The sequence below is a fragment of the Anopheles funestus genome, chromosome 2RL (genome assembly GCF_943734845.2).
Source record: "Anopheles funestus chromosome 2RL, idAnoFuneDA-416_04, whole genome shotgun sequence".
NCBI lineage: Eukaryota > Metazoa > Arthropoda > Insecta > Diptera > Culicidae > Anopheles > Anopheles funestus.
In genome coordinates this window covers 50,297,695-50,322,402 of record NC_064598.1, presented here as the reverse complement: position 1 = coordinate 50,322,402, position 24,708 = coordinate 50,297,695, and the positions used below count along the sequence as shown (strand labels likewise).

The 24,708-nt window shown below is 38.5% G+C and overlaps 1 protein-coding gene across 4 annotated transcripts in view; it reads right to left on the bottom strand.

Annotated features, from left to right (window-relative positions):
• Window positions 1-24,708, bottom strand: part of LOC125775062 (proteoglycan Cow) — a 91,540-nt gene that overhangs the window by 27,798 nt on the left and 39,034 nt on the right. For all 4 annotated transcript variants that reach the window (XM_049445532.1, XM_049445531.1, XM_049445530.1 and 1 more), the window contains exon 2: window positions 7,590-7,707. In XM_049445532.1, the coding sequence (XP_049301489.1) occupies window positions 7,590-7,707 (118 nt within the window). The remainder of the gene's footprint in view (window positions 1-7,589; window positions 7,708-24,708) is intronic.

Sequence of the window (24,708 nt, the reverse complement as noted above, 5' to 3'; positions counted from 1 at the left end):
TACTCCTTTTGTGTGGAAAAATAAAGCACCATGCTGTGCTATTCATTACCTAGCGTATCATTACAAGGTGTACTAAGGACTGGTCGGCCTGTAGATTGGGGGTGCATTAAACACACAACACATAAATGACACTACCTTCATACTTCAAGGATAGCTCGGAACATCGAGCGCATCATGCACTGTCATCCGAATGAATGAATCAAACGAGCAGCAGACACATATTTAACCCTTTAGAATTGTACCTTCGTTCGCTGAATACTTTCATGTTCAATGCCTGAAGCTGCAGAAGAGTTTGCATAATTACGGCGTGGTAACCCTGGAACAATATTGTTGATGTATCTAGTTTGTTGGCGGCATCGTAGGAGTTATGAATGTTACTGTTTTATTTAACCGATAGATTGTTTTGTCAACAACAACAAAAATAATCGGCAATTAAAAATCATGCAAATTTATGCGAATATAAACATTTAGACAGGTGTGTTCATTGGGGCGTTAAACGTTTAATCCATTGCAAAAATTAAATATTTCTGTAACATCAGATAACAGCAAGCGAGTGGAAAGGATCCTTTTGAATAGTGGAGCGAAGATCATTTAGTAATTCTGCAGATATTGTAGTAAGTGTAGCAGCATTTTGATTTTCTAACCTGAACTCATTGCTCTTGAACTTAAGGAAAATAAATAATGTTTTGTTTGTTAGCTTTGAGTTAGGTTAGGGTTTTTTTATATAAACCTAAACATTACCTAACGAACTGACTTTAAACTAAACTATACTAAACTAAATCTAATTTATAATTGATTTTCTTATTTCTTTTATATATAAATTATATAACCTCTTTATTTGAATGACCAAATAAGACTGCCCACGCGTTCAGTGACGAGTTCATTGCTTACAAAATTACAGAATTAAACCTTATCTTACTTATGCTAACTTAACTAACATCGATTAAATATTATTGTAAAATAACTTTTATATAACAACTCATTATGTAGTATTATAGCAATAGAACAATATAAATTTTTATAGCTACGCCGATGGCAAAACGGGCAGAATAACCAATTGTTTCGAGTTCAACGGGACGGTTAAGCTCGTAAGCTTTTGTGCGAATAAGCTCTTCAAATGTTTTTCCCAAATTGTTAGTTTTTTGTTTGGTTTGGTTTAGGTAAGTGTTAACTAAACATAATTATATACATTAATAAAATCGATTTTGTAGATTCAGTAGAATACTTCTAGGAACTAAAACTAACGCAGATAATGATGGTAATGAGATTTGTTGTACCAATCAGAAATTCTAGCAAAACTTTCATTGACCATCATTTCACAGAGGTTTGGTGTCATTTTGGATTCATTGAACAACACAAGACAAAGGCAATGTATTTAAATGCATAATCAGCTTCGTTTTCATTCCAATCAGTTTGGAGTGGCATTATTTTAAGGTAAGATATTACCTCAAATAACTGGACATTATCTAACTCTAAGAAATTGTTATACACATTGCACATTGTACAATTTAATTAAATGATTTTCCTTTGTTTAATTATGATTTCGAAATTATTCCTATTGCTATAAAATTCCAAATATAATTCAACACATTCCAGTTCGTCTTGAACAGCAATAAAAAAATCAAACTTTGAGGCTTTTACTAAAAGCCCAGTCAGAGCTGTATGTGGATAGAACGAACAATGTGGCATCCTTTCCTTCTAGTACAAATAGTCTGAGTTCCAAGAAACAAACCACAAGCTCTTACTAAATCCTGAGCATGTCGAACTGTGCAGAACATTTTTATGCTTTTGTGCAAGAAATATCAGGTGGTTCTCGATGGTTTATAACCCTCATTGTTGTTCCATCCGCTCTGACCGACATGTTACCTGAATGCTACTCTATTTTTAATTAAGCGCTTGTTACAAGTTTATAATTCTTTACAAACACAAGCAAAAGAAAAAAAATTGAAACCTTCAACACCATTACCTAGACACACCTATTCTATTTCATTGTTATTTCTGTGTGCCATTTTACCATTCTGGGTTGGTTTTAATTTTCCACTCCCAGATGTCCCTTTGCTTCCACAAACCATTCAAGGTCAGACACATGGTGACACGACGGTCGCGACCGTCGACACTGTATGTGGCAACCGTTTGTGGCATAGTGAAATGAGGCCATCACGATTCTGGTCGCTTCCATCTGCAGTGTTTCCCCATCCTGCCAATGCCATTGACGACCGCAAACATCATAACGACGGTGCCACTCGGGGTTGAGGTGGCTTAGTTTTAAGGTGTGATTGGGTACGCTGTGGCAGTGCATTTGTGAAGTTGGTTCGGGTGGGCATTATGCAAATTTATTCATAATAACCGCGAACATGCAGATGAGTTTCGAATGCCACGCCGCGAAACGGGTTTCGGAGATCGTCTGGAGGAAAGAATGAACGACCCTTTGCGATGCCGCTCGCTCTACTTCTTCTACGTGTGACGTGTGAAAGTTGATGCGACACGAAGGAGTCACACGAGCATTCAAATTCAGAGCAAACTTGCGATATGATTTCATTTTGGTGAAATCATTTAAAGGCACCATGATGAACCTTATCGATTCAACGTGCAATATGTTTCATCAAAGTACCAGGCGTCTCCATCGCCTGTTGAATTTGGCATTTTTTATGAAAAAGAAATGTTAGTCAAAGAAAATAACAATAAATTTGTAGTAATTTGACTAGAACATAAGATTAAACAAAATTTTACAGAAGATGTAACACAGTTGGATTTTGGAATATACAATAATATCCGTATATGGAAGAGTATTATGTTCCACACACTAGAACGAACATGAAAAATAATTAACAGTCAAGCAAAAACAAACGAATTACGAATGCAAAAAAGTGTCGTAAACATATTTTCCATATGAGGTATAAATAAGCACATTTAAAATGCTCCCTCATTTTCACCCTGTGCTGGAGTCACGTTAAAATTTCGTTCATTTCGAAAATTACTTTCTACTCAACTTGCTGACAAACTTTTCAACAAGCAAGATATGCCACTGATGAGATGTCCTTACAAGTGAAGCTAGAAAAGCATTTTATTTTATTTTTTTTTGGGCATACGAAGCAAACTAGCATGAAAGCAAATGGTGCCAGCATTTGCAAAGCGACCGAGTTGCACACGTTGCACCTTCGTCAAATGCCAGGCAAAGCATGGCTAGCACTAAACGATCCACGGAAGAGGGAAGTTGAAAATGATCTCGTAAATTTCACCCAATACTTCCGAATAATGTTCGTGCCAACGGAACTGATGGCAACAGATGGAGCATCAGCTAGGCCGGGATGGGAGGGACGGGGAGCATGGCGGGCGAGAGTTTCAGCGCACTGTACCATCCATCCGGAAAGAATTATGCAAAAACTTTTGCTTCCACGATGCAAAGTCGTGGGATGGATAGAATAGACCGGTGCTGGAAAAGTACCTTCATTCATGTGCTTGGCAGCAATGCAGTGCATCGATAGAATGTAGCCTAGTTAGGTGCCGGTGGCGGTTGTATCGTGCACGCTTATGGGAACATTAAGCCAGCAACTGTCACGGTGGTGGCATTTTCGGGAAGACGATGATCTCGCTGTTGCTACGGTTACGGTGTTTGTCTGCATTTCATCAATATCCACCGAACCGAACCCGGTTACGTGTATCATTTGCTGGGGCCGTGCATCGATGATTCAGTTAGCAGAGGCTGGAACATTCTTGCAACCAGACTAGGCATGCTGTAAATTTATCCTTCCACGGTACACCTCAGGTATGAATCATCAGGGCCCCAGCATCAGTGGGCAGCACTGAACGATGGTATGCTTACATTCCACCTCGCGTGTCTTACGTACAGCCAGCTGCACTGGCAGTATCTCGGCGCCATTGCAACATTGCGCCAGGGCTGCAATAACGTTACATAATAATCATATTTATCTCGCAAATTTATAGTCTCCCCCGACAGAATGTCGACAGTGTGTACGAAGGAACGCAGGCGTAATGCTTCGAAGCACTTAGCAGCCAATGTAGCCAAGTCGGGCAAGTGAGCATCAGGCGAAGCACCAAATACGGTTGTTACCACCATCGTGCATTATCGCTTTACTGTGCTACCTTGCAATATAACCCATGATCTACCAACTGTGGCCGACTTTGGAGAATAGGCTTTGGAGAAATAGGAGAATATTCTCCTTCAATTCAGACTTCCAGGTAGGGTTTTTTTCAAACGATTGTTAAAATATTCTCCTTCGTTCTTACAGTCAGAATACTTTGAATAACTATAAAAAAAATTTATAGCTCATTTAATTACGATAATAGACTGGACCAAAAACAGGGTTTTCTGGTTGGAATTCAAGTTGAACTGGAATGTTTTGAGGTAGATCTAAAATTCTTCCCTCTTTTTGAAACTTTTACCTGATGAAATAGATGCTCTTCAAAGCTTTCGCATTTTACAAATCTGACAAAGCTTCAGTTGAAAAAGCTTTGTGTAGAATTAGGTTCCTTTTGACATTTGACGAAGTATTCTAAATCTACCTAAGCATATTCTAGTTCAAGTTGAAATGAATCTAGAAATGAAGTAAATCTAGAAATTTATAATGAGAATAGGTAAATAAAAAGTAATTTTCCGAAAAAGAGAATTCCGACAGTAATGCTTCGTATTATCAACATTTGGGTTCCTAGTTTTTTTGTATGTTGATAACTTTGTTGTTGATTGATAACGAAACATGGAAGAAACGTTGTCCTTCAAAGTTCAGAACTGGGTCCGATCAATGTCATAAGAGACCCAACCGTTTAAAAATTTGTTAAGTCGATTATTGTGACATTGGAAATTGGAAGCAATAAAGAATTCAGGTTTTTTTTCATTTTAGTCTAGATGGTGCGAATCATTCTAGATCAGGCACAGTCTAATTCTATTTGGACAGAAACCAGAACAACGTGTAACAACGCTAGATAAAATCGTAAACCCTGCAAGAGAGGCTGAGTGAATAGTAAAATAATCTTTTGTTACACTATTCTGGCCAATGAAAATGCCGAAGCAATTTCGCCTTTATCAAACATAATAATGTTTGCCTCCTTCATTCCGTGAAGATCGATCGATATATGTAATGGCTACATTTGTGGCTTAATGCTATAAATTTAGCACACGAAATAGTGGCATGGGAACAACATCATAATCTTGCTACTATCACACCCTATAAAGCGAAACGTATGTAACTATACTGCAAACTCCGCTCGTTCGAAGTTATCATGGTTTAAACCTGATCTCGCGTTGCTTTTGGATGTCCATGCGGCTTGGAAGTTGGTTCACTGCACTAAACCCCCAACATGCAGTGTCCGTACGGTTCCACCTATTCTGCTAGATGCTGCTATAGGGAGCATGCCCGCTTTTACAGCACCCTGCCACCTTGTTGTAGTGCACTCTGGTGGATAATTTGGCGCAACTTTGTACAGACCGGCAAGCATCATCAGGCAGACTGCGCTTTGTATGGTGGGACGGTTCTGCTTGTTGAGTTTTGATTTTACGACACTCCTGTGATGTGCACCGGAAGGATGTATGCATGTATGCACGCACCGCACATATTCATATGAACAGTAATGTCGGGACGAAAGTACATCGTTTGCTCTACGAGCCCTAAACCCTGGAGTGCTACGTTGAAATAGCGCGCAGTATACATATTGTTCCTTGTCCTTACCAACAATCACGGCATGCGAAGTGAAGTGTCTAAGTTATGCGGAAGTTTTGCTTTAATGCTGACAAAAAATAAAAGAAGAACTGTACTCACACGTTGCAGCGTTTGTTGTGTTGAGAAAAAACACGTGTAATAAGTGTGCTCCGGAACTGTGCGCTGTGTTTTGGGGTCTGCAACTTTTTCTCGCTTTACGGTTCCCCTCAACAAATATATGCTTTACTTGACTGATTTTCCTGTGTCTGAGGTTGTATGTGTCACCGGTAGCAACCGGTTTGAAAAGAAATGCATTGGCGTGGCAGGGAGAAAAGTTACAAAAGTCATAACAGCAGTTAACTTTGTTCTTCGCATAATGCTTTATTGTGAAGATCTTGAACCTGGCGTGTTCAAGGATAGTTTACTGTAAGCAAGAAATTATGGTCTTTGTTAAAGGATCATGGCTTACGACGAAAGTATTGTAAGTAATACCACTAAAACTGATTGAAAAAAGTTTAAACTTCACAGTAGCACTTGAGAGAACGTAAAATCGTGTTTTTTTGTTCTGCCACAAGGAAAATTGTAATTGTATCCGTATCATTTCGTGAAACAAAATTATATCAAATTTTGGATATGTTTTACATCAACTTGATAAAAGAATAGTAAGTTCTGTGAAAAAGTTTTCTTGGTTTCGTCAACAGCGTAATCCTCGGAGCGTAATTAACCAACCCAGTTCCAAGGACCACACTGAAGGAGGTTGAAAAATAATTACCCTACCGTGTAATAATGCTATAATTAACACCGCTTGCTACTTTCGTTCGTTAACGTTTTATATTAAATACGAACCCTTCAAATTTGGTAACAATGGAGAGCGAGCTCTAAGCGGATTAAAGTGCTGCATGAATTGTGCGAAAACTAAATGCGTCACACAATTTTGAGAATTTTTTCAGAAATCGGGAACAGAGTGGAACGGTAAATACGAGACCTTTCGAATCGATGTGAATCGATGTGGTCGAAGTGTAACCATGGTTTATAGATGCATCATAAATTTGTATAGTATTGCGTTGCTTCATATACTTTTGCTACAATATATTTGCCGTGTTTCATTGTAGTAGTGAAACAAGAATTTACTATGCTTTTTGACTTTGCTATGTGATATATTTGTCAAAATGCGTGTTTGTTTCGAAAATTCAAGCGAAGCTGCTAGTCTTATATTACATGCAGCTGGTATATTGGTTAGAATGAAGCGTTCTTCAATGCCAATTAGAATTTTTTTAAGTCAGTTTTTAAGCAGTCAAAGAAAACTACTGACATTTTTGATACAAGAACAAATAAATCTCTAAAGATCATACAAAACAAAATTTATGATAAGACAAAAATAAATGTATGGAAATTATACAGAGAAAAGAAAATGTGTGAAGTAGACACCAAATTCCATCATAGCATAGAGGAAAATGAATAAAAACTTGATATTTTAACAATATGTTAAGAAGCTGTACGCAAGGTGTTTGGCATATGAATCGAAAAATAATTCATTGTAAGATTAACAAGAGTTACAGTTAGATTATATTTTACAAGGGAAAATGTTTGGCATTTGCATAATCTCGCAATGAGGCACTATGATCGGATTTATGTACTTGTTCATTAGAGGCCGGATTATGATCGGAATTAGTTTCAGCAGATTATTACTTTATGTTGTAGTATATTGCAATAAGTACTTCTACCAAATTTTATCTGAACCAGAAATGGCAGCCCGAATGATGGAATCTTGACATTGGTGCCGTACAAGCGAAAGATGTTATAGTTTTGATGATCCTTTTTGATTCAGAAGAAAGATCAATAAAATATGTTTGCCTTTTAAACATTTTGGATCTTATTGTCAGTGGATCATCCACTGCGCTATGCAGCATTTCATATAATAAATTACACACTTACTCGATGGGTCGTGAATCCATTTTTTCTTTTCCGGAATCATCTGTTGTTGGTCCTGCTTCATCTGCATGGATGTCATCGAGTCCATCGACTGTTGCGACTGCTGATTGCTCTTATCGTCCTACAGAAACGAGACAAACATTTATAAAACAAACGTTAAAAACATTGTTTATTTATGTCTTTATTATATGTATACAGAGTCTATTTATAGCTTATGTCATTCATGTCCCTAAAGCTCTTAATTATTTATACACATACACATTTATACACATAGCTGATAGTTCTTATAATTAGTATCCATAACGTTTGCTTTTCGGGAATGTATTATATTTAATAAAAAAAATGTGTCTTTAATGAAACTTTCAGCATAACCACCACATAAAAGGAAAAGAAAGTACGAGAAATGGCATAAAATTAGCCATTGAATAATGAAGCGAAAAACAAATGAATCGTTGATTCGACATCACGTCCGTGCTGAGATGTGAAAGTATTCTCTCAACTAACTTTCATTACTGGCGCAATTCACAGATAGCAAAAAGGAGGCAAAACAAAACTTAATAGAAATCAACCGCTCGGTCGGAAATGTTCACGTAACGCTAGAGGAGCAGTATGGCAGCCGTTCCATGATCAGTTCAACCGATACGGAAGTGGGACAGGTTTTCCGTTTTCCCTTTAGTACGCTTCGCTTACTCATTGACTTAAACATTCTTTTTCTTCGTTTGAACATTTCTTAAGCCCCTTATTATTTTTTTGGCTCACAAGACTTCAAACTTTAAATGCAAAATAAATTCTACGTTAAATGTAGGCGAGCTTGATGAAAGGTACGGCGTCTCAGGAAATTGCGATTTTTTCCGAATGAAATGTTCTGCAGCAGGTAAGTGGGTTTTTAGTGTGTATATTTTTTTTCTTTTATTTTAAAATATTTCTTTTCAACTGGTAAATGTATATTTCACATGAACTTCAATATTGAATTTAATTTAAACCACCGTGAAGTGAAAGTAGTGGAAAAGGTTACGTCAAGCTTTTTATAAACTTGTTTCATTTTAATACTTTAAGCTTGAAAGTTGAAAATTAATTTTACACAATAGGGCAATTTAAATGAATATGGTTGTCAAGAGAGTTCAACACTTTCTCTGAATCGCGCGGAGACATAGGAATAAGCGGTTAAAATCGGAAAACACGGCTCGGGGAAAACACTACGAATTCACGGCCAACACACCGTGAAATTTTCTCACAGATGTTCTAAAGTTGAAGACTCATATGTAGGGGTACAAGTGGATCTTCTAATGCTTTTATATAAGTCTGCTCAGATCTAAAAATCATGACCTTTTTTGTGTAGCCGAACATCATTCATGAAATCTCAAGATAAATCCACCCATAAAAATGGTGAATGAAAATCAAAGTGCTAACGATGTAAATAATTACACTTCAATAATAATTATTTTTACGGATAATTTGTCAAAGTTCACAGGAGCGCTCGCACCAAACAGTGGACGTTCAACCCGGTGTGCGACAGAAGGTACTCTACACCTTTCCATTTATGAATCTATCGTTTATTTCGAGCACCGGCTGGTAATTCTCCTGGAAGGGGAATTAAAAATTAATATCCAATTGATTTATGTTACGGGAAAAATAATGATGACCATTAATAGCACGCTACCAGTATAGTACACGTTCGTTCCCAATGGGGGTTGAAGTCCGCTGCGTATCGTGAATATCTTGGTGGTGGTGGTGGTGGTGGTGGTGCACTTATTGAAATTATATGAATACATAGAGAATGGAAATTAATCATAATTGTTATTGAATTGTGCCATCCCCGAGGGCAAATGTCAGGAAGGTGGAATATCTGCCAAAATGTATGCGACAAGACATCGATTAAAGCGCAAGAAATGAGACAACTGCTTTATGTTGCGTTCGTGGTTTTGTTTTTTGCAATGTAAAATTTATCCCAGATGGTTAAACTTTCTATCAGGTGAGTTGTTACGTACCGCATGTTGGAAATGATGGAAACCAAAATAAATTAATCGAGCCTTTTTAAGCAAACGAGAATGGTTGGAATGTGTAAAGCCTGACCGAAAGGGCAAATAACACAACGCTTTTGGACAGCTGTTATAAAAACTCAGCGAGGTAAAATAAACGAATCATCAAATGATGGATTAATTTCTCAATGAGTTTCATAATAGCAACACAGCTGTGGATAAAGCTGAAGCTAATGGGATTGATATTGCAAGACATTAGGTTGCAAAGTTTGAAACGATTCTCATCAATAGCTATTAATTGTGCTTTATTGTGATTGAACCATTGCTAGCTATTACGAGAATGTTGCAGAATAATTTGGTAAAAAAGTAATTTAATATTTTTATTGTAGAAAAATACAAACTTAAGAAAAATTGTTCGAAATCAAACCGATTTTTAACCCGTAGTTCAGCACCTACAAGTGAAGTGAAATACTAAAAAAAAACCTGTAAATCCATTTACCCTTAACACCCACAACGGGTGTTACAACGGGTGTGTTACGGCAAATAAATACAAATTATAGGAGCAAAAGCAACGATTTACAAAATGGGAACGATGCTCGCTGTCGTTCTGCGTAACGTCTTGCTTTCGTTCGTTTGACGCCTTTCGGAGGCATTTACGGCATGCGACGATAATTTATGAGTGTCTCTTAATTTCCCTTTTGACCCGGGAACCATAAATCATCACAGGCTTTGGCACTGTTGGAGATTTCATGCTTTGCGAGCGAATCGGCTTAAGATCGATGTTAACCCAACCGAACGGTGCGTCGTATTGGAGAGTCAATAAAATAGAAAAGAATGATTGGAAAATGGTTGAATTACGTATTGGGAATTATTATTTATCAGTGTTTCAAGGGAACATTGGTAAACATTAACCTATAAGTTCATTCAATAAAAAGCTACACCGTCAATTCCTGTTTCTTCATAATTCTTCGTTCCTCACACTTGCTATATTTAAGATTTTGAATTAAAGAAGAAATTTATATCACGTACAAGAATTTTTTTTCAACGCTTCTAAAAAGGAAAGAAAAAATCTCCTCTTCCTTCTTGAAAAATAGAAAATTTGTCTCCAGAAATTCCATCGTTAGCATCGCGTTTTGCCTCGCTCGTTTAATCGTTTGCCCGCTAAAAGCTTCCATTTCGAGGACGGGCATGCTTTATGAAGATAAATGATTAAACGCCCTCGAACGTACATCACGGACAGTCGTCAGTGCTTACCGGCCGCAAGAATAACGACAAAGCGACTAACAACAGTCAGCACGACTGTGAAGAGATTAACAAAATTGGACTCCGAGCACAACGATCGTAGCCCAATTGTCGAGGACGTTCTATTCTGTGTTCTTTTTTTGACGGATCTTTCACGAGTTTTTTTTTTCCTTGATTCGCGCAGACAAAGATTATCTAGTGACATTATGTTTTTTTTTTTGCTTTTCGTCATTTTTAAATGTTATCACGGATTACAACACTGGCGAAGTGGCTTAAAAATGCGAGACTAGCTTTTGATGCTCGAGGCATAAGATTTCATTGACAAAAGCAATTATTTGCTAATCTTATGCGGCTTTCGGCTAAGGACAAGGTGGCTGAAGCACTGCTGGCAAAATTATATTTATGATTTATTTATACCGCAAATGTATATGATCAGTAAAACAACATCAAACTGTTAACAAACAGTGTTAAATGAGTTGCTTCTCGGTGACTTCCAACGGTATCGGAGCTTCAGAAATCAAAACGCAACGATACCAGCACTACATCAAGTAAATGGAGCATGATAATGGTGTTGCATGATTATTGTTTCATCAGGTTTAGTTCTGGCTGGTTTCTTTGCCGCCCTGATTTCCGGCCACTTGTCATCACGCCACTTGACAGCCCACCGTGCGTTGACACATGCTGGTGTGTCTCGTACCAGAAGCTGCGGTGCCGGTGATGTTACAAATACAAACCCATTAGCAAAATGGTGGTGTTACGGACAAACAGCAGAACAGTGTTATTACCGTAGGAAGGCACGGGCCGGTGTTTCGAGATGGTTGAGTCCGGGAAACCTGCCACAAATGGTAACTTCATTAGGGATGGCACGGGTTCTTAGCTTAGCTGTGGCGTTCTGTTTATCTTCAATTATATCGAGCACGCTTCATGCTAACATTCTGCACCCAGTCCCTACTAATTGTAGAGGTACACACACACACACGAAACACTCATACACATACTGTCTAATCCAATTGCAACGTAGCTAGAGACGAGAGTGGTGTTGGTACTGCTTGATCGTTTAATGCAATTAAAGTAAATTTGCTTCACCATACACGGTACACCGAACATCGAAGGATGATACATACAGTTGTACTTTGGGAAAGGAGTACAAGCCACTCATTTCTTATCATCCTTTATGACACACGAACAGCTGTACAGGAATATGGTTGTGACAAATACATACCGGAAGTATTCTTTGAAGGCGACATATACCGGCACAATTTTCCCATCCAGTATAGTGAAATGTTCCATCAATCGATCCTTCTGCTCGATTTCAAACCAATATGCCAAAGACCAACAAAAAAATGCTTGCAAACGATGCAAAATCGAGAGAGTAAAAACACATCTACAAAAAAGCTTTTCACCGGATGCGGTCGAACACTAGCGACAATGGTTACGACCGTGTCTCAGCATTGCAGATTTTCACTAAAAACACGAGTATGCACCTTGCTAACCAGTAATGCTTGTACTGATGGTGGGACAAAAGGATGGGTTTTGTTACGTCCTGATATCTCTTTCTGTAGTGCCATGGGTGTCCAATCAATGGGTGAGAATTACGTGGACAGTCTCGTACGTTCCACGTACAATAAGCGGAGAACAAAAATTCAACATATCTATATACTTTTTTTTCTGTTCCAGGAAATCGTCCACGAATGCACGGTTGACACGCGCCCTATCTGCCATTTTTGGGTCAACTCACTTTCACTGCTGAAAGTGGTACCTGCCGTCCATAGTACACAGCAAAAATGGAACCAGATGTCGGCGTGGATAAAAGTGTTTTCCATGTAAGCCTTTTAAACGATTCGCGACCAAGCAGATGGATGGCAAGCGGCAAGCAACAAATAAACGTAGAAAAACACAACGAGCAAACATGTCATAAAACAACGATCGTAAAGCAATTGAAACAAGTTGATCGAGTGTTGACCAAAGGAGCTATCGTCCGATGGTATCATGGACAGGTGCGCTTACGTACGAGAGTGAATGTAAATAATATCAATTTTACTTCCATCCAATGTTGGTCCTACAGCGAAATAGTTCACCTGTTACGAACACCCTTCGAGGTGTGATCTTAAAGAGGAATTAGTATATTTAAATACTGACATCGTGGCGTATATGTAAATCAAGGGGAAAATAGTACGTACGTTCGAATATTTATTTATTGCATTTGCTCACAGCTTAACGTTTAAGGAATAAGCACTAAAAAATCCTAATCATTAATCTGATAAATAACGAAAGTTATTGTTCAAACCATGACAAAATAAAATTTCAAAATCTAAAACCATTTTTCATGCCCTTTTTATCACGTGTTATTTACAACATTTATACTTGTTTTTTATAGTTTGTTCATTTAAATCGAGTTATGAATGTTATTTATCCAAAATTTGTAAGTTTTGTTTTTGTTTCAAATGCACGCCATTTTTTTTTTAATAGAAAACACTTCACAACCTTTGTTTACATTCTTTGTGTACATCTTTAAGTAAACGGAATGAATTAATTTAAATTAATATCAAAAATAAAATTTTCGTTAAACAATTATTTGAAGACCTATTTAATTTCCTTTTTACATTACGATGACATAAATAATTGAACAAAGATAAAAAATAATTATTCCTAGGACAAATTAAATAGAAAAACGGTATACTAGAAGAAAAGCTTAAATAAGAAAAGCTAAGAGCTGCCATCATAACTTCATTTACATGGTATTTACATTTTGAAACAGAACATTTTTAATACAATTAAAAAAAACACTTAAGATACACACTGTGCACACTTATCACTGTATAAAATGATAAATTTTCTTAATTCAAAGTGAAGGCCATAAAACAGGATAATTTTAAAAATTTACGAAGCTCAAAAAATACTTTTTTTTCTCGTCCCATTTATGACTGATTTACCCGTAATATTTGAACACAGCGCTTCAGTTAATGTCAAAAAACAACTCCACCACACCCCATTTTAAACGAGAAAATGAGTTAATTACTATTTATCACCATCCGTTTCCATTGCCGAGTCATCGCGACGCGTCAACATTAATGAGCGCAATTTAAAAGTCAATCGAAAGGACGATGGAACGAAAGCAACACTTCTGTAAAAAAATAACATATCCGCTACCTTCACGCACACATTCATATATGATGACGAGCAATTCAAAAATGTTGGTTTTATATTTTCTTTTGCATTTGTGTTCTCCCCCCCTGTTTGCAAACATGTGTAAAACGCTGGTCACAGTATGATGGAATGTTAAAAATGAAAGGACAAAGCAATTAAAATTCTACCAGCAGAAGGACAGCTACGAGTACTGCCACTTGCTACGGTGTGTCGGTCAGTGCTGACTCACCGTTTGCTTTAATTTTATTTTAAGTTTTTTTCATGTTCCCTACAGTGCAGCGCATTTTGGCAAACTTAGGTGAAAAGGTTAATACAAGGCTGGCAGTGTGGAAAGGCGTGAATAAAATTTAAATTTTATAATTATTTCTATCCATTGCATCCTTTTTTTGTGACCCTCTTGCCACCTCTTGGCGTTTTGGGACCATCGCTCGACCAAAATTTTCATTACTTTATTACGATGCTCGGTGCACAAATTTAGTCCCAAACGACGATTGACGGACATGGATGTAGTGAACGTTGTGCAAGGTATGAGGGAACAAAAAATTGCGTCCCGTTCACCGTTTCAAGACACTGAACGATACCGTACGGTGCCGGAAGCTTAATGTTTGCCGGATATTTGGCAAAATTGCCTGTGAAGCGGTCTCAGCGTTGATGTTGCGAATTTTTTTTTTCTTGTTCATTCTTCGCGTTCTCTTGTCTGCTGAACGTCGCGTGATAAAAAAGGTAATGTGAAACCTCATTTAAAACCCCATCATGAGGCTTAAAGGAAAACAGCAGTGGGGCAGCCATGGCAGGGCGGCACCATCAAAGAGTACGAAAAATGCGGAAGGATCAACCCACGTGCTCCTTCTTTAAACACCACCCAAATGATGGTAGTGAAATAAAACTTTACGATGCACACGCCATAGATTAAGTGAAAGTTTCACTTCTGGTTCGTGCAATGCACGTGCGTTTTGGGGGGGGGGTTTGGTGCCGTAAGTATCCGAAGCAAAAATTTCAAATCGATTTCCGTACGACAGTTCGATCGCAACCGCCCAACCGATCGGCTATAGACGTGTACGGTCTCGTGTACTTTACGGTCAATCGAGCGCTTCAGACTGTAAAATAAACTTGCAACCTAAGCCAAAATGGATTAAGCTCCGCCTTGGTGCTCGCTTTTGTACTAAAGCTGCGCTTTTGGGTTGTGATAAAAAAATATTTATATTACAGTTTAAAAAAAAAATGTAAATGACAGTGAAGGAATTGAACAAAATTGCGCCTGATTCAGCGCATTAATGGCATTCACCCAGGTCGAGCGTTTCGTTGTCCTGGTGGAGTTATCGCTAGCTACCTTTTGTCAACGAAAAAGCTTGCGAGCTCGAAACATGACAGTAATCGTGTGCGAGAAAGCAAAGGACAGAAAGGACAGCATCTTTCCGGCCTGGAACACAAATACCGTGACAACGAAGGTCACATATAAGACCGTTACTTCTCATGATGATCGTTCAGCGAAAGGAACGATACGTGGAAGGAAGGAAGAAAGGGGGATGATGAACGTGGGGAAAAGGAATTCATAAACAGGCACATACACTTTTATTGTTATTTACCACTCAACGTTACGGGAACACTCACACTCGCGCTCTGTTCTTAGTAGTGAAAGCAAATACAGTGCGTCACACAAGCTTTATGATCTTGAAAGGGTAAATAGTTTGTCAACAAAATATAAATCACATTTATTTTTAACAATGCTTATAGAATAAATTACAAATTAATCATAAATAATGAATTGCACATACTAAATTGGCAAACTGCGAGAATTATTCAGCCCACAAAACTGTGCGAAAATTATTTCTAGTAATAAGAAGGTTGTTAAAACTAAAAACCAAACCCTTAATTCAAAGAATATCATATTTCTTAAAAATTATATACAAATTAATTTTTGCGTCAAATCAAATGGTGTGCACATAAGGTGATTTATATAAGAAAACTACATAAAATATTTCTTCTATTTAAAGCAACTTTCTTAAAATTTGAAGAAATAGAATCTTCAGAGAGTCGAAGATATATACATATGATATTGATATAAATTCACTTAACAATTGTTACGATCATTTTCATGGATCAGTCACTAAAAAGTTAAAAGCTTATTGGTAATATTTGTTTTAAGAACAAACTGTGCAAAAGTTAAGCAATTCCGTGTATTTTGAATATGCATGGAACGGCAACTACAAATAGCTACTTTTCTACGAATTTCCCACAGCACTAGTCAAAGCCCGATCCCCATTGAAAGCGTATCGGAGATTATGATAATTCGTATAGCAAAATTGAAAGCCAAATCCAGCGACTTGAAGGCAAAAGACAAAAGAAACAAAGCAAATATAATGCCCATAAGCTGAATCAAGCGGCTGCGTACATGTAGATGAGGACATTTTGTTTGCTTTATTTGCCCATCTCGGGTTCAGCGCTAGTGCCAGTGAACCACTCCGTACATCACACGGTGACCTTTAGCAAAAGGCCCGGCTCTTCATACTTGATTGGAAAGGAGGCAATGGTGAGGATTTTTTTTTCGCATGCAAATCGTTATTTTCCGCTGTAGTATCATCATTTTTTCATCATCTACGGACGCTTTTACGGGTTATGCGAGGAGCGCTCATAGAACCTGGCACGAGTTCTATGAAAAAAACATGCAAACCAGCCAGCGCAGGACAAGCATGTGTGTTTTGGGGAATGGAATAGGAGAATACATGCCATCCGCCATCGGGGATACTATTGAAAAGGGATACTTTTTGTACGCGAGGATGGATTTGTTCCCCAAAAAAAAGAAAAGAAAAATAAATAATAACAATAATCCAACAACTTCTTTATCCACACTCGGATTACACAATATTTAGTGTGTACATGGCTATTCGATATTCTGCAGCAGATGGTACACCCGTTAAAGGCACCCCTTTTGGAGTGTGGGCGTTACTTGGGGGTATGTTTTTTTTCGGGGAAAGGAAAAACTTTTTATTTCTCTCCCTGCATGCCGCTAGATATAAGTTTTCCTCTCACCTAGAGTAATGGATCTTTATAGCTCAACGAAACCGAAGGAACAATGCGTATTGTGTTATGGCTTTAAGTTAGCAAAAACTAAGAAAGTTATTCTCAGAAATATGACACACCTTGCGTGACATCAACGTGGGTGTAACAAATGTGATGACATGTTTAATCATGATTTCACTCATTGTGTCAAAAACAATGGATTATATCAGAAGAATCTGAAACCTTTCGGGAGGCGTAGGGCATAGTTCTACATGCTCGGTATTTTGGGGGAAAAAGAGCTAATAATCAATAGAATCATTTGCTATTGGTTTCGGCATGATGATGCTGTTGCGATAAATGAAAAGCAAATCATTAGCAATGCCCACAAAAAAATGTTTTGTAAATAATAAAACATTAATCATACCAGTGTGCTTGATCATACAGAAATGATTCGATTAATAATCATCATTATGTGACAGGCGACGCGATGTTGATCATTCGATGCATTTATTATGATGTTTTACATTTTAAAAAAAGTAAATCTGATAAACAACTGATCTGATTTAAAAGCGTAAAATCAGATAAAAACAAAATCAATTAACGAAAAACCAAAATCAAATAAATGAACTAACAAACTAAATCACATTTTCACTCAATAAAAAATAAATATAATTGATTTGACTCAATGGCATACCGTAGCATAATCAATGCATAGTTCATATCATATTAACAAATCATTCCCTTTAATGGTCTTTGTTCTTGCTTTATGCGTCATTTTTATACACAATAAAAAAACGTACACATACAGCCGACAAAAGCAAACACTACGAAAAGGCATTTCGAAATCGATTGTGAATTAAAAAAACCAAGTAAATGCTAAACAGCGAAATCGTTTTTTTTTCTTCGCGTCGATCAATACCATCAAGAGAGTGTAGCAAAACCAACGGTCGAAAATGGAGTGTGATGTTGTCATTAAAAATCATTATCAAGCATATGTTGCATAGTACGTTCCGGTCATTCAAAGCGCGGCACAAGCGGAACAACACATGGAAATGCGCAATACCTAGCGGAGCGGTGATAAAAAGTGCAATTTATTGCTGAGTAAAGAATTTCCCGCAAATTCAGGCAGGCAGGCCCCTCACAAGCATTCAGGCACTGTGGTTGAGTTGTGCAGTGGATGGCAAAATGTGGTTTATAAATATCGCCTTACAACCCTTTTTTCCCCCAACGTAGCACGTTTAATCGAGGTGAAATTATAACAAACCATCCAAAGTGCAGAGTGGGTTATTGGTGTACTGCTGGGAAATGCCAATATGTCACCAACGAGTTTTTCTCGCGCCCTTTTGTAGGGTGAAGTTGCGTGGCTCTACCTTTCCCCTTTTGCACTAGCGGGCATGTTAAATTGCAATTTTCCACGAACCGGTAGTAACGTTAGCTAAACAGCACTACTACTAGTTGCTGACATTTGGCCTGTTCGGGCCTGTGGACAAACCACATGTTGGTGTGTGGCTAGGGTAAATCGCAAATAAGCCATCCACCTACGGTTAGTTTCCGCAGTAAAGTTCTTTTTTGTTTGGCCCGGAAGTGCAAGGTGTAGCATTCCCATTAGTCGGACGCGTTCGAGCATATTCCCTGCAGCCATTTACGATTAGCTCGCGAACTTGGGGATTCCGTCATTGCTTGCCGTGTGCCTTGGTTTTCAACGGCTTAACGTCGGTTTTATTTTGCTCTGGTGTCGTTTTGCTCACACCAACAGTTGGCACGGCTAATTCAACGAGGTGTCAGAAATAACAAGCAATGGACTAAGAGACTAAAAGACTAAGAGTGAAACGAAGTCGTCTAGAAGCTTCCCTGGTTGGGGAAAGAGAAAAAAAGCCGAAGCCTTTTTGGATTCTGCGAAATGAAACGAACCATCAAATTCTGCATAATTCAATGTGCAGAAGAAATTGAGTCGAGCTAATTCAAAAGACTAACTTCAAGACCGTACACACCCATCAGTGTCACTGTACCGTACGGTATGGATTAATTAATTAAGTGTCATACATAGAGAAAAACACAGGAACTATAACACGGTTGAGAGGGAAACCATATATGTATATATACCTCGATTGTTGTTAACCTAGAAAGCATCCTTCTGCTAGTAGAAGCACTTTAAATCCTTGCTCCATCAGGATCTATCGGGTGGACTTTTCTCGTTTTCTAATCTCCATTCAGTCTTTCCTCTACATCTGCAAATGTTGACTTTTACTATGCACCGACAATGTAAATTCAATCTCAGAAGCTTCAACAACATCCTTCAACTTTCGAACAATCCGACCACAAAACATAATCCCCATTGCGATAGTTAATACCGATATGCCCTGTTTTCAGTGATGGTTGTAATTTAAAATGTGTGGTTATTTGTTTTGACAGATTCGAGGAAACGATACTTTATATCATAACCATGTAAACTGTAGTCTACTTAGGGAATTTGAGTTTTTTATGGCTTCATTCGGGTCGTTTGACACGCCATAAAAAGAACGAACCGCAATCTACAAGGTAACTATAGGCATTCACGTCACACAACTTCTCAGAATGTAGTCTCAAGCGCGAAATACTTCCCCAAAATCAGTTATATGGAAAAAAGTATTCAAAATTCATAAATCGCGAAAGAAACTGAACCCAGAACCATAGGTGTTGGTGTTTCTGTGTTAAAGTATTCGTTTGTTTTTGGATGAATTCCATCCGCTCATGAAGACAACCCGTACGGTTCGCTACCATCAGGCTAAATATACTTCATCCTTTCTGCTTGCTTTGCTCGACAAAATCTAATTAAATTTCATGCCAACATTCAAAACAAAAGCGCAACAGCGACCACCCATCGTTCCGCCCGGTAGTGGCCGGGGAAAAATTGGGAACAATCATCACGAATGGAAAGTCTAGTACCGGGTACCGTAATCAAATTGCGCTTCTCTTGCAGTCCGCACTTTCAGAACTTCCGGTTTCCCTTTCTGTATCGTTCTGCTAATTCTGCGGGCTCGTAAAATATAATATTCATGATGATGTGGGTTTTTTTGGTGGGATTTCGAAAATTTCAATTGCAGAGCTTTGGTTTTTCCGTCTCCTTCGCCAGTTGCGTTTGCTGCACATCTAATGCAGAGCGTACACGGACGATTACGCATACCCGCCAAATCCGTAAACGAGTTGTCGCGGAGGATGGGACTTCAATTTGTATTGAGTGGCGCAAAACAGTTTAATAGATAAGACACGAAAAGCAAAAACGGGAAAGAAAGCTAAACAGAGCACAACGCGAACAATGGCAAATAACAAGACAATTCAGATGCTGGAATTCGTGTAGGATTCCCTTGGTTGGGAATACTCAAACAACGCAAACTTGTTTTGCGGTAAAAGTCCCTGTTTAGGAAAAACAATGGAAGACAAACTGCATGAACAGGTTCCAGTCAGTCACAAAACCGGGCATGGTGCAACAGTGCAAACATCGGCAGCATTTTATTCGAAACGATTTGGCACCGTCAACGACAATAACCTGACAAAACAGTCATCGTCGGTTTTGAGAAGGGATGCAGAACTTTCAAGATTATTGTTTTTTATTATTGTACCATTCCATCGCTCCCCGGGCATTTTTGTTTCGCACCATGGAAATGTGCTGTGGTAAAGAACCGAAGGAGGAAACAAAAAAAAAAGAAGACCGAATTTTTCACAAGCGAAAGGCACCGTAACGACTACAGCAACGTCTAAGGTAAACCAAACAAAACAGACCGGGTTAAAGGGTCTGCTCATCGTTGCGATTTAGCGGGTGTTTTGAAGTGGAAAAAGTGGCATAAATTCAAGCGTTGATTTTTGCGAAACGTTGAGATGTTGAGGTCAGCTTATTTGTGTCTTATTTGGTTTTACTTTGCGTACAGTTTTGCTAGGGGAAAAGCAAAAACTACGAACAATGGTTCGAACAAGATGGTGAGTGGTGCCAAATTTCGTTACGGTTCACCAGTTCGAACACAGTTGATTAACTGTGGTGCGTTGATCCGTGCCAAAGAAAAATAAATGTTTGCACGTGATTTTCTCACACAATCGACACGACACGATTCGTCTCGATTGTGAGACGATCGATCGCAGACACACAGCTTGGCGCCGGATGATTTGAAACGATCTTGCATTCGAGGGATTTGTTTTGTTTCAGATAGAGGAAAGGAGCTCCAAAAACCATCGCCCATATCGGATGTGATATGGAATAATTGTTTCTGGTTTCGTTCCTTTGCTTATTAAGAAAGACAGCCTTTAATGAATATTATCAGTTTAGGGAATTTGCAAGAAAAAGGGTTTTTTGGTATGTCTATTTATTTTGTTTATCTTAAAACATAGACAAATAAAATAAGTAAGAATGAACCTTATAGAACAAATTGATCAATGTTTGTTATATAAGATAGTATTGTGGGTTACATCCTACAACAAAAGAGGAAACTTCCCAAAATGGTTATTTTTCCGTGTTTTCACACACCACAAAGAATAGCACGAATGATTTCGCTCGCTCTGTTGATATGCCGAAAAACGCACAGACCTGCTACATGTTGTTACTCTGGTTCCGTTCGACGGTAAACCAACCGGAATATCTACAATTATGAAACTGAATGTATGCTGCACGTTGGCAGTATCATCATGAAATGGCACGTACCGTGGCAACACACGATGGCTTATTTTTTCGACAAACACGCAGTTTTCGAGTATCTATCAGTAGGGTTTCTTCTTTGCAGGTTTTGCAATGTTTTCTTAAAAGAAAAGAACATCCGAAGAGAAAGTGAGACTTGCTTTTGTTTGTTTATTTATATTTTTGGTAAAAAAAACTTAACTCCACTTGCATGTGCGTTGTTAACACAGCAGGTATACATTTTTTTCTATTTATTCATGAAGAACGACCTGGCCGTATTGCTTACAGCAGGTATATCAACAGCATCAATGTTTATCGTTGGTTGAGCATTGTTTGACGTTATTGAAAATATAAAAACACCATCCTGCCGAAGGAAATGTTAAATAAAATAGTATAATACTTTAACAAACCGATGTTTAAATGCCATGTTTACGATATTTTCGGGAAGTTTTAGGAGTTTCTTCGACATATTTTAATCCCTAGATTTTTTCTTACGAAACACAACTAATACTATGTTTTGTAGCCTTTTTTCTATAATTATTTTTGTTCACAAAATTATTTAAGTCAAACGTGGCGAAATGAGCTACAAAATAATGTGCTCGTTGACGTTGCCGAGGTTAGTGTTTTCAAGCGCACTTTATCCCTGTCACTGCTTCACTTAGATCGAGTATCACGATCGATTTCATCACTCGCTATGGCGCCCTCCATGGTCAAACGCATAAAGCAACCTGTCATATTTAAATTGACCGTTGAATAATGTCGGACATGTATGCACAAATAATAACAATTTAGTATATGAAAGGATTTTCGGTTTGGTGAAAGTTGGATGAGTAATATAAAAATCGCAAACAGCACGTTCTTCTAACTCACATAATCAACAGAATATTATGGATCAGAATAAATTATTGTAAAAATAAAGAAAGAAATAGATTACGATTGGAAATGAAAAATTAACTAACTATTCTAAAACCAGCACATGAGGGTCGTAAAACTGCTGACGTTAGGCAATGATGACCACGGTGACATTTGGCCGTGGTTGGCTTCGGTAATGGTGATGGACAGTAATTACAACCCGGTACAGTGTGCCGTGCCCTGCATTTCCTAACCACATCTCGGCCCTAAAACCACACGATGAAGCCATTTTTGACCATGTGAGCACGGGCACTGCGTCGTACGTTTTGTGATCCATGCACTGCCGGACAATGATAGAAATGGTGCTGTGTCGCCAAAATTTTGCTTAGACAGCACCCGAATTGACTAGTATCCTGGGCGGTATATACCACCGTTACCATGTGCCTATATTGCGCCATAGCTGTTGCGCTGCGGAACGAATAACGTAGACCATTGTCGTGGTTTTTAGAGCCAAACGGAAGCCTTTGTGCGGGCCTCGTTTCCTGGGTTTGACCGGCATGTGCAATGTGCCAGGTACGGCCATAGTGATCCACCATTCCCAGGTGGCCTCGAATTTCGATGACCTAGCCGGAATAGCCTACTGCTCATAATTAAAGTCGCCGCAAGCCGAGCGCAACACAACCGGTGAGAGCAGCAGTTTGTGCAGAATGCGTCAGCAATGCACCCATCACTGCACCAGGATGCATCAAAATCCGGATGAATGACGGCACTACAAACAGTGGCTTGGAATTGAAAGGCTAACCGCTACTGAGGGTGGCTTTAGACGTGTTTGCTCCACTGTGGAAGAACCTACCATAACCGGGTGCAGGAAACGGCAAGCCTTTATTATCATAATCAATTTATTATACATTAGCCAGGGATGAGGGACCGAAGCTTCCGGTATCCTTAATGTCGGGCGGGCGTATCACACCTATACGCTAGGAAGGCATTTGCCAAACGCCCACACGCACTACGTGGGGTGGAAATCCGATTCCGATGTATTGAAACACTTGCGCTCTTATAGTATCAGCTGTGCTATAGCGCTACTGGGTGGCCGGATCAGTGCAATTAGTAAAGTGAGGTTAAGTGAGATTACTACCGTACTGTTGGGAAGCGTCGTGGGCCTAGGAGTGGCAGAGACTAGAAAACACGCTGCAGCGTTTCATCTACATAAGATCCTTAACACCCTCATTTGACAAGTTCAGTACAAATTCAGTACATCAGGACATTTTAAGACCAGTATAAATGTCAAACGTACATAAGTACGCACAAAACTGCCCTTTACCGGTCCACCTAACGCTGGGATGAAAGGAAGTTCCGCTTAGGTTAGCTTGAAGGGCATTCGGCACATCCCTTCCTCGTTGAAGGTCACATAGCTTCGTTAACGATTCAGATTATGCACCGAATGGATGCTTCATATCGATAGAGTACCGTAGAAACAGATGTTTCATATAATCTGATAATGAATAATAAATCATTCATATGCTACTTTGAAAGGCTTTGCAGTTAGCAGATACTGTACATCAGTATTGCATTTAATGCACAAACTAATCCGCCCAATGTTCATTCTGCTGCCCCGTATGTGAGATGAAATCGCACGACATAGATTACATCCTAGATTCGATCGTTATTAGCCGACAAAGAGATGATTTAGATTAATTAAATCATAATCTCGTCCTGGAACACATCGGGCCGATCGGGTTTTTGTTCCATGCGTGTATATGTAATTACTTGCAAAGATCACCTTTGAACACAAGGACCATCAATAACGTAGCAGTTGTTCGTATATTCATCATTCTCATATATATGTATATGAGTTCGTATATTCATATTCTAACCCCAAGTATTAGGGATATGTAGAGCAAATTTATGTTTCTGATTTTATCAAACTTGAATAACTCCAACATAAAGAATTAATACACTAATCTTTTGTAGAACTATTTAGAAATACTTAAATTCAGAACAGTTTAACAATCGTACGTGAATAAAGCCTAAATTCAAACGAAGACCACTGCCAATTAATGTCGTACGATTACTGGCTCAAAATTCCACCGAAGAAAAATGGCAAAAAGAAGAGAATGAGACAACAACAAAAAAGCATCAATTACAGAAGCTAATTCCACGCAGCCTTTTAGATGGGTGGGTGCATTCATGCATGTTAAAAGCTTTCCCGGTTGCGTGGTTGTGTTACGCAATTTAAGCTCAACAATAATTCACGCTC